Raw genomic sequence first — 12,448 nt, 5'->3', positions numbered from 1 at the left:
CTGAATGAGCTAGCTGGGATTCCAAAATCACCAGTCCTTAGGTGGCATGTACACTTCGGAGATTGTAATTAGGAACGGTCTATATAGCTGGATCCATTACATCATCCAATTCCATTTGGCTGGGCTTCTCTGAGCTCATGGAAATGCTTGCCAAAGATCCACCACTTTTGAATATTCCTCTAGCTACACCATATTTGCAAAATGGTGTTCAAGTTTGGAGACTGAAGCTGAGCATTCCTACAGTTTGTTCTAGGTGAGCTTAGCAAAGAAGTTTGGTGTTAGTGCTTTACGGTGGTGATATCAGTGATTTCAGGTTTAGCATAGAGGGGTGAAATAGGGAAGTTTTCCTACCTGCTGAATATCATCTGTCTCTGTTGTGAAAGACAAAAGATTGATTAAAAGGTTTTTCTTTCAATAAACCTTAGTTCAAGCAAAGAATGGACTTTTGGAGTCTTTTGGTGAGTCATCCCGAAAGGGGGTGGGAGCTGAGTGGTTTGAGCATTGGCCTGCTAAACCCAGGGTTGTGAGTTCAATCCTTGAGGGGGCCATTTAGGGATCTGGGGCAAAAATTGGGGATTGGTCCTGCTTTGAGCAGGGGGTTGGACTAGATGACCACTGAGGTCCCTTCCAACCCTGATATTCTATGATTCTATGATCCCAGCAGCCACTTACTGCATTTAGGACATTTAACTGTTGGATAATCTCTACTATCCTCCTGCCCAGAGCAGTTGTTTGCATCTGTCTTTTATATGCACCATTCAGATCTGAGAAACTCCTTGTTTAACTACTTTTGGCTCTAATCGTATTTCTGTAGTTCAGAGGATAATTTAGGCTCTGTCTACACTAGAGAGCTTATAGCAGCACAGATGTACCAGAGCAACTGCGCCGCTGTAAGATCTCTTGTGTAGCTGCTCTATGCTGATGGGAGAGAAATTAAACCACCCCCAATGAGCAGTGGTAGCTATGTGGACAGAAGACGCTCTCCTGCCAACATAAAGCTGTCCACACAGGTGGTTATGTGAGTGTAACTTACGTCACTCAGGGGTGTGTTTTTTTCCCACACCCCTGAGCGACGTAAGTTATACTGACATAAGTGGTAGTATAGACATAGCCTTATTTTTGTCACCAAGAAAAAAAATTATTTAAACTAAACTAAAATTTTCTAGTACTTTAAAGAATCTTTAAAACTGAGGATTTGGCTGAGGGTCAGACAGGTGCTTTTTGCTGTCCATGAAAATCCAACCCAATTTCGCTGAATGTTTAGCTTCTGAAAACTGCAATTTGCCCATGGGCAGTAGAACTCACGAGATGCTTGCTGCTAAATTTGCTTTATGTGCCGTCTGCAACAAGCATACTGGAGTTCCACAAAACACCCACCAAACATGCTCCCAGACCCAGAGTTAGAGATCCTGACGGCAGGGAATAATACAGGAGCAGTGGTATCCTTGGCCTAGGAAAGGCAGGAATTTTTTTAAAAAATGGGAGAGGGGTGAATAGGGGAATGAGTACAGCCTCCTCCCCAAAAGCAGAGATATCTTCCCCTCCTCTTCCAACTATGATGAAGCAGTGCTCCATTTTCTCCATCACAGGTGTAGCAAGATCTGACACCCATGTTTCACTCAAACTTAATTACCAGGGAAAGGTGTTGTAGGCAGGCAGCAAAACAAACAAAAAAACCCTCACTGAATTCTGGTCACCTCCTTTCCAGTCCAGTGACTGATAGTAAGTCTGTACCTTAGCTCCTGTTTCTGAGCAAGATCTCAAAAAATATGTTTTAGGAAGACTGCAAGTATCTTTCTTTCCCTCTTACTGAGAGGTTGCACAGGGTCATTTCTTACAAATATAAGAACAGAACTGAGGGACCAGCTGTTGTGCAAAGTCTCAATGGTCACAGCATTCAAGGTGCAGCCCTGGTGTAGGAAGTGAGGGGCAAAAGAGCCATTAGGCCACCTTTCCACTTTCTGAGCTCCTTCCAGGGTCTGTGCAGCCTCTAATGTAAGTTCTGGCAACCCTGAGGCTACTGCAACACTATCAATGTTTATTATTAATCTTTTCTAATCTACTAAAATTTTCACAGTAGTGCAAATTTGTGGGTTTTAAGCATTTTTAAAATCACAGTTGTGGGATATTGGGGGGGCAGGACTTGTACAATTAATGATAGACAGTGAGCTTCAAAAAGTTAAAGCTTTTTAACTTAACACACTAATTGTCAACATTATATGTCAAAACATGCAAAATAAACATCTTTAAATCAAACTAAGTCCTTAAGCGGCATTTTTCTTTGTCTGTAAATGTGTTACTGCTGATGGAAATATTTTTTCATCAGTTTTTGCGTGTATGGCAAAACCAACATTGTACCAATAAAAATCTAATCTTGCCATGCCTAAATATATGACAGTCTAACATCATACCTATGGGCCTTGCTGCACCTTGGAATTGCCAAGCACAGACAAGTTTTGCCACTTCCATTCCTGCCTCCAGCCTACCTCTATGTTAGGGCTTATGGTGAGGGTGTACAGGAGCAAAAGACTTACATAAGCTCTTTGAGCACAGGGACCATCTTTTTGTTCAGCAGCTAGTCCCGTGGGGTCCTGGTCTTGCCACTTGCACTTGCCACTACAGTACTACAAAATGTTGGCAGTACACTGCCCTTCCCCTGGGGAGTAGCTCCGGGACCACACCAGCCGCAAGTGCAGCTGGAGCCATATAAAGGAGCCGTAGCAAGGGCTAGAATCTCCACATTTTTAGTGTTACTGCCTCAACTTGTGCTGCTTTACCCACACCACTCTTCAGAATCAGCATTTAAAATCTTTAACTGTGCTCACTTTTTAGCTATTAGAGCTCAGATGCCCCTCCAGAGGCAGGAATAGATCCCAAGAGTCTTGATTTCCAATTCTTCCTGTTGCCTTGCACATCGAAGCCAAGGATAACATATGTATGTGTGCCTCATCTTCTTCCAAGGAATGATGCACAGAGAAAAAAATAGCCTATTATTCCTACCAATTATTGGTAGAGTTCAAATGTTCTGGGATCCAACTTTACTTAAAACCTATGCTAAAATGTGCTTTTTCTGTTTTTTAAAGCCAGAGGAAATTACAAACCAAAAACTTGTTAGAACAGCTGCAGTATTTAATAACATAATCATGTACTGTTTGTACTGTAGGATTCCTACCTCATTCAGATAGACTGTGAAGTTGAGCTCAAAGAACAGAGGACATTTCTTTTGTTTGAGGCACTGTTCTGGGAGTCAGAGCTAGGGTCCACTCCTTGCTCTGCCACAGACTTCCTGCGAAGGCAAGACTCCCACGTTCCATGTGCAAAACGAAACTGAAGTAAAACAGCACCTGCAGTCTTAGTGGGGCATTTTTCCTTCTTTGAGTGCTTGACTTATCATGTCTTTTTTATAATTACATATTTTAAAATGGTTAAAGAGCCTTAGAAGTATGAATAAGAAATAAAATAGAGGCTTGCCACTGTTCCTATTTTGTGGAGAAGGAAGAGCATTTACTTTGTACTCATTATTTCAGGGTCTCCTCCAGAAGCAGAAGGAATTGGAGACTGGTCTAGTTCCAACCATAAATCAAGAAGAAAACTTTATTTCACCATTTTAAAAAAGGTACACAAGTATACAAAAAACTTCAGCTTTAAAAATGTAAGGCACAGCACTTTATATTTGCTACTGTAATTTACTAACCGCATCTAAATCTTTTTTAACCAAGGTCTAATCTCCTACATGAAATGTGACAGGTTATGTGGTTTCGTTCCTTTTCCCCTTCCCCCCATGTGGTTGTTTGAAGATGCTTGATTCTAATATATAATGCATTTATTTGCTATTAGAGTGGTCTTCTGCTTTGAAGATTTCTTAAGATTATGTAGTAAGGAAACAGCGGTATAGAAAGTTTGTTTACATTAACTTTTTGTAGAATTTAAAATATATGTATTTTTGATATAAATAAATGTATTAAATATTTAATGACATACCAATTTTTGCCTCTCACTAAAAGAGAAAAAAAGTGCCAAATCTCTTCCCCTTTCAGTGTTGCCATGCCCAAAAAGCTGTCTGATCACTTAGATAAACAATTTGTGTTCTAGTGAGCAACCTAGCACTCAAAAAACCAGTGTATGTATTGAATAAGCTAGCTAAAACTGAATGGCAGTGCTTATTGTCCAGCTACGCCAAAAAGAGGACAAGAGACACGCAGCATGGTTTAGTTAGGCCACAACTTCATTCTTAAAAATCTGGGAGTACCTGGCCGATAGAAGTGTACAGTGCGGATAATTCCATAATCATTTCAATATATAGCTGGGGGCTTCTGTCAGCTCTCCCCTTTACCTACCCTGGTCCCCAGCCAACCCACAGCAGGGACCTCACCCTCCCCCCTCCTCAAATGAGGGTTAAGGGAGACTACAGAGAAGGGTGAGGGCTGGCTCCCTGCTATACCAGTCATAGGAGCCTCAAACCCCCCCTCATCCCCCGCTCCTTTAAATCCTTTACCAATGCATTTTATCTGATCACTGTAGCCCTTTCCCATGGAATACCTACAGTGGGCATCTGCTAGGAGAGGCACCAGCAATTAGCTTGGCTGCCCCCCCACACTTAACCAGGTGCCCAGACATCTCCTAATGCCCCCTTTAATATCGGCCAAAAACTTCTCAGCTCCCAAGTCTGACAGGTGGACCCCATCCTCCCTGAATAATTCTGGTGCCCCATATATTATGCCTGGATGCAAAAAGACTGACCCTCCTATGACATCCATGAATTTGGCCACCTGCCTTTCAGGGTCTTGGCGGCTCCCTCCCACACCCTGCGTTGCAGCATATCTGACCATACAATTTTTACTCCTGGTAAAAGTTCCAGGATCAACCCCCAAGTCCCTCTGAACTCTGACCATTAAGTATACCTGTTTACACAGTCCCACATTATCTTCCTCAAGGTGAGCCACAATTATATCTGATGCCTGCTCACAGGACACCATAGTGTACAGAAGCGGCATCAGCTGGTCCTATAACATGCCCCTCCTCCCGTGCCAGCTCAGGACTGCTTCACCACTGAGGCCTAGCTGCAAACCTCCAGCCAACCTCAAAGCCCACCTCTGCTCCCAGTAAATAATACTGTGCCTGCAGAGCCACATCACTGTCTGCCAGCATCTGGAATGAAAATACAGAGGAAGATTAACACTGATTTTTCCCCTATTCTGCATGCTTCAGAATAGCAATGCCCAATTGCCTGAATTGTCCTAACCCCCATTCCCCGCTGGGCCACTGCTGTTGCCGTCTAGATCCTGGATGAGTGGGAACCAAATTCATAAGCTGGGCATCCCAACTTTGTCAGGCCCTACCTTGAAACTGTAGCAAACTGGTATGATGTGAGGGAATTTCTAGAACAGTGAATAAAGAGGGGCCCATCCCTACCTGGTCTTATAGTCTTGTATGCCCTCACAGTCTCCACTGGGAAGATCCCAGGCTTGCCAACCTCCTGTAGAATAGTGGATTCACCTCAGCCTCCTTCATCTGTCTTTCACTTCCTCCTGGTTAATATAACTAATTGCCCCTCCCACTCTATATCCCTCGGTTCAAAGCTCTTTCTGGAAGAATCCCTACAGGATCCAGGTACTAGCACACTGATCCTAAAAGCTTTTTAAAAAAAAGCAGCTACCAGAAATGCTGCCTTGACCAAGTCCACCTTGTCTCAGGTAAAACAGGGCTTTTCTTCCAGTAGCATGGACCTACAGTGCTCCCTCTCTTCCAGTCACCTGGGGTGTGGGTGGGAAATGGATCAGCAGCCCCACACTGACCTGGTCTGCAACTGCAGCATCAAGTTGGTCCCTGACTCTCTAGCCCTTAAAGGGGCACATGTCTTTTCCAACAAGCCAGACAACAGCCCCCCACTGCTTAATGTGCAATGAGCTGAGTCAAATAAAAGTAAAATGAGTTAGTTTCTGTTCTCAGACAGCAGACTCTTGTTTAAAAAAAATAAAGTTCTAGGTTTGTATATTTGATTAACCCAAAACCGTATTCAAAATTGGTTTGAACTTCTGTTTCTGAAGTTAAGAGTCAAAATAGCATCTGGGCTTAGCTCTCTAACTGCATTTAAGCCAATTCAGGGCAAAACTGTTTCAGCCAGAAGGGATACCTGGAGAGAGGAATTACAGCTTTAACTCATGCCAGCGGGTCTTGCCCAATGTTTTTTCAAAATTGCCTCAGGAGGCTATATTATTTATAGATCAAATGAGATGTCCCTCCTGAGACAGTTTGTTGTAAGAAGCTTGAATTTGAAGATAACTGCCTTAAATCCACATCAAAGAGCATTTGTTTAATTTACAGGTGATAAACATTTGGCCAGTTGTTAGGCAAGTTTGGATAAATTCTTTCATAGAATATCAGGGTTGGAAGGGACCTCAGGAGGTCATCTAGTCCAACCCCCTGCTCAAAGCAGGACCAATCCCCAAGTAAATCATCCCAGCCAGGGCTTTGTCAAGCCTGACCTTAAAAATATCTAAGGAAGGAGATTCCACCACCTCCCTAGGTAACGCATTCCAGTGTTTCACCACCCTCCTAGTGAAAAAGTGTTTCCTAATATCCAACCTAAACCTCCCCCACTGCAACTTGAGACCATTACTCTTTGTTCTGTCATCAGCTACCACTGAGAACAGTCTAGATCCAGCCTCTTTGGAACCCCCTTTCAGGTAGTTGAAAGCAGCTGTCAAATCCCCCCTCATTCTTCTCTTCTGCAGACTAAACAATCCCAGTTCCCTCAACCCCTCCTCATAAGTCCTGTGTTCCAGTCCCCTAATCATTTTTTGTTGCCCTCTGCTGGATGTTTTCCAATTTTTCCACATCCTTCTTATAGTGTGGGGCCCAAAACTGGACACAGTGCTCCAGATGAGGCCTCACCAATGTTGAATAGAGGGGAATGATCATGTCCCTCAATCTGCTGGCAATGCCCCTACCTATACATCCCAAAATGCCATTGGCCTTCTTGGCAAGGGCACACTGTTTACTCACATCCAGTTTCTCGTCCACGGTAACCCCTAGGTCCTTTTCTGCAGAACTGCTGCCGAGCCATTCGGTCCCTAGTCTCTAGCGGTGCCTGGGGTTCTTCCGTCCTAAGTGCAGGACTCTGCACTTGTCCTTGTTGAACCTCATCAGATTTCTTTTGGCCCAATCCTCTAATTTGTCTAGGTCCCTCTGTATCCTATCCCTTTCATTATATACACATGAGAAAAACCACATCTGAATGTGTGCATTGTCATACAGTTGTTTCTATATGCCAATCTCACTGTCTAAAGTTTAATGAAGAAAGGAAATTGAGTATTTTTCTTCAGAAGCATTGCCCCTGCATGACGACTTGACACGTGCCATACAGTAGCTTAGTTCTTCACTAATATATTAAATAGTTTGATATTCTGGCAGGAAAAGCTTTTTGTAACTATACTAGATACAGTAAAACAAAGTGAAGGAACTTTTCTTCTATTTTTAGAAGTCTTTTTTTATATAGAAGTGTTTTACTTACTTAAGATGCATTAAAAGAGTATTGTAAAAATGAACAGCAGCTTGAAATTAGTTTTGTTTTTTTTTTTTTTTTTTTTAGAAATAGTTTTAGCTACTTGTCATTTGTGGCTTAATCACATTTTGCCTTTAAAAATTTGTCCCTTGGCTGTACTAAAAACCTAAACTGGCTGCAACAGAAATAAACTGTCTTGAAGGAGAACCCCCCCCAACCAAGTTTTCTTGTATTACTCTTAGGTGGTAGTGGACTTCAACACTAAAACACAACACATGGTAGTATGCCAGAGTTTGTTTTACCGTCCATATAGTATTTTCTGGAAATCTTCACAAGACTGTGCACAAGGAAAGTTGATGCATTTGTGCTTCAATAATTGAGTTACTGAACATAACTCATACAGAAAAATGTTCTGGGGTGGGGAGAAGACAAAATCTAGCACAATACCTATAATTGTCTGGCTATGCCAAAAGAATGACAGGAGACATTAGCTAGGGGTTTAATCAGGCTACAATTTTATTATTAGATGTCTAGGACTAACCTGGTGGATAAAATGTGCAGTGCAGGTGAAACCCCCAGAATTAAGGGGGGCGGGGGGAGAGAGAGCACTTTTACCAGCCCCTCCACCTTTCCATTCATGGCCCTCCAACAGATCCACTGCTAGTAACCTCCAATTCCAGCCATTTGGGGGGGGGGGGAATCTTCCACCAGCTCTCCCCACATTTTATCCAGGTCCCTCCAGTAATTCCCTTGCCCAGACCTTACTGACCCTGACCCCCACCCCCTATAGGAGGGGTTAAGGTGGAGTATAAGGATGGGGGGTGGGCTCCCTGCTGTGTCAAGCACAGGAGTCCCCAACTTGCTCAATTACCAAGGACCTCTCCTTGATTCCTTTTCCAAGCCATTTATCTGTTCTTTTGTGCCTTAATTTATGGGGTACCTGCACTGAACATCCACTGTACATTTAAAAAGTTGTGACATATGGCCTACCGCCTGTCATACTATGCGGGAACAGAGCTGACCTGAACCTGCTGGGAGGAAGGAAAAAAAAAAACCCCCACTGCACCTGGCCAATATGATGGTAAGGGAAAAATTCCTTACCAGGCCCCTCAAGGAGGCAGCTACAGTAATGCCCACAGCAGATACAGCAAATCACCTAGCAGATTTCTGACCTAAATAGGGAGGGTGGGTACTGCCTAACCTGCCTCCAGTGAGGAGGGGAGGGTCCAGGCCCAGGCTGACCTTTTTAAACCCCTCATTTCTAGGTGGTGAGTCATCCACCACACTGACTACTTTTCTAGCAGTTTTACATCTCCTCTCCTTCCCCAAGCCTGAAAGCATTGCCCTCTCCTCCTGCCCCCTCCTCAAAGTGCAGGGTGGTGATTGGCTGGCTATTGCAAAAGAAAGACAGGAGACATTAGATATGGGTTTAATCAGGCTGCAACTTTATTAGGTGTTTAGGACTAACCCAGCAGATAAAATGTGCAGTGCAGGTGAAGCCCCCATAATTGGGCAGGGGGAAGTGCTTTTACCATTCATGTCCCTCCAGCAGATTCACTGCCAGGAACCGCCAATTCTGGAGGGGCTTCCACCAGCTCCACCCCCTTTTCCTCCAGGTCTCTCCAGCAATTCCCTTGCCAGGACCTTACTAACCACCACCCCCTGTAGGAGTGGTTAAGGTGGACTATAATGATGGGGGGACAGTGTTGGCTGCTTGCCATACCAATCAGAGGAGTCCCTAATTGCCCCCAGCTTGCTCAATTACCAAGCCCCTCTCCTTAATTCCTTTTCCAAGCCATTTATCTATTCTTTTGTGCCTTAATTTATGGAGTACCTGCACTGAACATCCACCACAAGGAGGCACCAGCCATTAGTTTGGCTGCCTCCTCCCCACATTCAGCTAGGTTCCCAAACATGTCCCAATGCCCTCTTTTATATCAGCCAAAAATATGTCAACACCTGAGCCTGACAGGTGCACCCCATCCTCCCAAAATAACTCGGGTGCCCCACAGAGTATGCCAGGATGTGAAATTACTGTCCCCCTCAAGAGCAGTAAGAATTTGGCCACTTCCCTGTTCACATACTTCCTGGTTTTGTCCACCCTGGCAGGGTTCATGGCTCCCGGCCAGACCCTTTGCTGAAGCATATTCGACCAGATAACGTTAACGCCTAGAAAAATTTCCAGGATCTGCACCAGGTCCCTCCTTGTTCGAAGCATTAACTCCACCCCTTTAAGTGTTTCCAGATCATTTTCTCCCAGGTGTATCACCAATATATCCAGTGGCTGCTGATGTGCCCACACAGCATACAACAGCGGTATCAGTTGATCCCATAACATGCCCCTCCGTGCGTGCCAACTGAGTAATGCTTCACCACCGAATCCCAGCTGGGAGCCCTCGGGCAACCTGGATGCGTGCCTATGCACCCAAAACAATACTGTGCCCACAGATCCACACCCGTGTGTGTATAGCCGGCTGTCCCATATCTGAAATGAGAACACAACTGATTAATGTTGATTTTCCATCTGCAGTCTTACATACGTTCGGTTTGCATTAGACTGCCAGCACCCGATTGCCTGAATAGCCTCTGCTTCCATATGTATCTGTGCTGCTGCCCTATTCTGAATGAGCAGGAGCTTTTCTTCTATTTGTAGAAGTGTTTACTTAAGATGCATTAAATGAGTATTTTAAAAATGAGTACCAGCTTGAAATTCGCTTTAAAAAAATAGTTTTAGCTAATAAAAGTAGTGAGTGCACTTATCATTTGTGGCTTAATCACCACATTTTGCCTTTAAAAAAAATTGGCCCTTGGCTGTACTAAAACTTAAACTGACTGCAACAAAATAAACTGTCTTGAAGAAAAAAAAACCCAAAACCTTAGTTTTCTTATACTACCCTTTAGTGTTAAAGTCCACTACCATGTAATTAAAACAAAAACAGAATGGTAGTACGCCAGTTTGTGTTTTACCATCCATATAGTATTTTCTGGAAATCTTCTCTATAGTATTCACAAGACTGTGCACAAGAAAAGCAGATACTACAGAAAAATGTTCCGGGGAGGAAGGAGACAAAAATCTAGTACAATACATATAATTTTAAAGGAAAGGGTGAGAACAGTAATAAACAAACTTTCATGAGGATATTCATTTTAGTGGCATTGCCACATTTAGCAGAACATTACGTTCAGGGCCTAAAAGTACTAACAGTGTCTACCTTTTAACACTACAAATCAGCTGTCTGCCATCTGTACATTTATAAGAAGATACAGAACTTTAAAACTGTAGGGCTATTTCTATGCAGTTGTGATAAGCAAAAAAGGTACTAACAGATTAATTAGATGCACACAAAAATGGTACTGAAATAAATTTTGCAGCATCAGTTTTCTGTATTTTAGAAACAGGATATAAAACAAATCAAGTTGCTACTAAGTCCCATGTGCATGAAAAGTTTATTTTTTTTTTTTTTTAAATGGAACTGCACCATTGGTTACTCTAATTGAGGTATTTAGCCAAAATCCAGTATTATATATATTTTTTCATTAAAATAACTACACTGCCTTATCGCTATGTAAAAACATTTTGTACAAAATTTGTGTCCAATGTCAATCAAATACATACATAACAGTTTTTATATTCATTTAAAGACAAGTGGCTTGGATACTCTATTACAGTTTACTTAAAAATTAAGCTTTGCTATTTCACATGCTTTAGGCAAACATTCAGTTTTACATTAAAACAGACTTCAAACTGAAGTCTACGTACAGGTCAAATACAAATGTAAAAACTTAAAAGTGCCAACAAAACAAGATAATTCAAATACAATAAATGTTAAAAAATATATATTTATTTCAATTTTCAGATGCTTCAACTAGTACAGGCCATCATGATTTAAATAAGACAGGGAAACATTTGAGTTAAACGACAAACATTTTGTTCAGAGAATAAAATAGAAACTGTTAATTCACTTTTTTAGAAACAGAAAAGTCCACAACAAACCTATAAAAAGTTTTAGTTTTGTATTTATTTCTATTTTGAATATGGCCTGGAAGATTCACAATTTACATCCCAATTACTAGGAGAAGATGACTTGTCTGTATCCATGCTCTGACTGTAAGCAGACAGAAAATAATTCCCACCTTCTTGGTTTTGACTTGTGGAAATTGGGTATGTTGTTCCCAGAAAAGTCTGATGAGTGAGAACATTAAAATGACTGAACTGATGGGACATACTTAATTGTCTACTGTAAACTTGAAAGTTGTTGAAAGGAACTTGTTCTACTGAATTGTTTTTGTCTCCTTCAGCAGAGCAGGTGGTAGAAACAGGAGTTATTGGCTGTCTCTCCTCCAAATCAAGTTTAGAAGTTTTTTCCATCAACCCAATTTGTCCTTCAGAAGACAGCTGCATATCGGTTAGAGAGTTTTCTTTTGAATCTGTTCCATGTGAGCCTTTGGTCTCTGTCTGCAAAGCTTCTGAATGAGAATCATACTTTGAGGCATCACTGCAGATTTCTATTTGTGATGTTTCATCCCCTGAATCCAAAGACATGTCTTCCTCGTCCTTTTCATCGCTTTCTACAAAAACTATATTAAGAAAGAGAAGTCCTACTCTATTGAAATATACGATTTTTAAAAAAGCTATACACTACTCACAGAGTGTTATGCTTCGGGTCTGTAAATCCAATATCACTTAAGGCTTGGTCTTCTGCCACTCTTGTTCACTTACTCAACACACACACTTAACCCTTTGTGTGAATGTCCAGATATTCCGATGCTAAAAGCTTCTGCGCATTGTGGTCATGTTTAGTGTTGGGAAATCCCAACTCCCAGCTCCAAAGGGGTTAATGTCAAAACAGCATCTAAAGTTATACAGTAGGTCAGTATTTGATCAGACAATTACAGAATACAATTACTGACATCCAAGTTCATTTTGTTACCATTTCTAAGTCT

The 12,448-nt window shown here is 42.1% G+C and overlaps 2 protein-coding genes across 23 annotated transcripts in view; one reads left to right on the top strand and one right to left on the bottom strand.

The window, feature by feature from the left end:
- Positions 1-12,448, top strand: part of CCDC66 (coiled-coil domain containing 66) — a 90,092-nt gene that overhangs the window by 43,827 nt on the left and 33,817 nt on the right. For all 14 annotated transcript variants that reach the window (XR_007357819.2, XR_007357816.2, XR_007357815.2 and 11 more), the window contains one exon: positions 3,528-3,616. Coding sequence is in view for 8 of the 14 variants with exons in the window: in XM_048859249.2 (XP_048715206.1) it covers positions 3,528-3,611 (84 nt within the window). In the remaining 6 variants the exon portion in view is untranslated. The remainder of the gene's footprint in view (positions 1-3,527; positions 3,617-12,448) is intronic.
- The window catches only part of TASOR (transcription activation suppressor), a 53,969-nt gene continuing 50,447 nt past the window's right edge, over positions 8,927-12,448 (bottom strand). For 4 of the 9 annotated variants that reach the window (XM_048859231.2, XM_048859234.2, XM_048859233.2 and 1 more), the window contains one exon: positions 10,933-12,082. In XM_048859231.2, coding sequence (XP_048715188.2) covers positions 11,529-12,082 — 554 coding nt within the window. In that variant the 3' untranslated portion in view covers positions 10,933-11,528. Of the gene's footprint in view, positions 9,990-10,932; positions 12,358-12,448 lie in introns of those variants that run through there. The other 5 variants (XM_075130324.1, XM_048859237.2, XM_048859238.2 and 2 more) reach the window with 3 other exon arrangements.

Source organism: Caretta caretta, chromosome 7 (genome assembly GCF_965140235.1).
Source record: "Caretta caretta isolate rCarCar2 chromosome 7, rCarCar1.hap1, whole genome shotgun sequence".
Taxonomy (NCBI): Eukaryota; Metazoa; Chordata; order Testudines; family Cheloniidae; genus Caretta; species Caretta caretta.
This window is presented reverse-complemented; position numbering and strand designations above follow the sequence as displayed.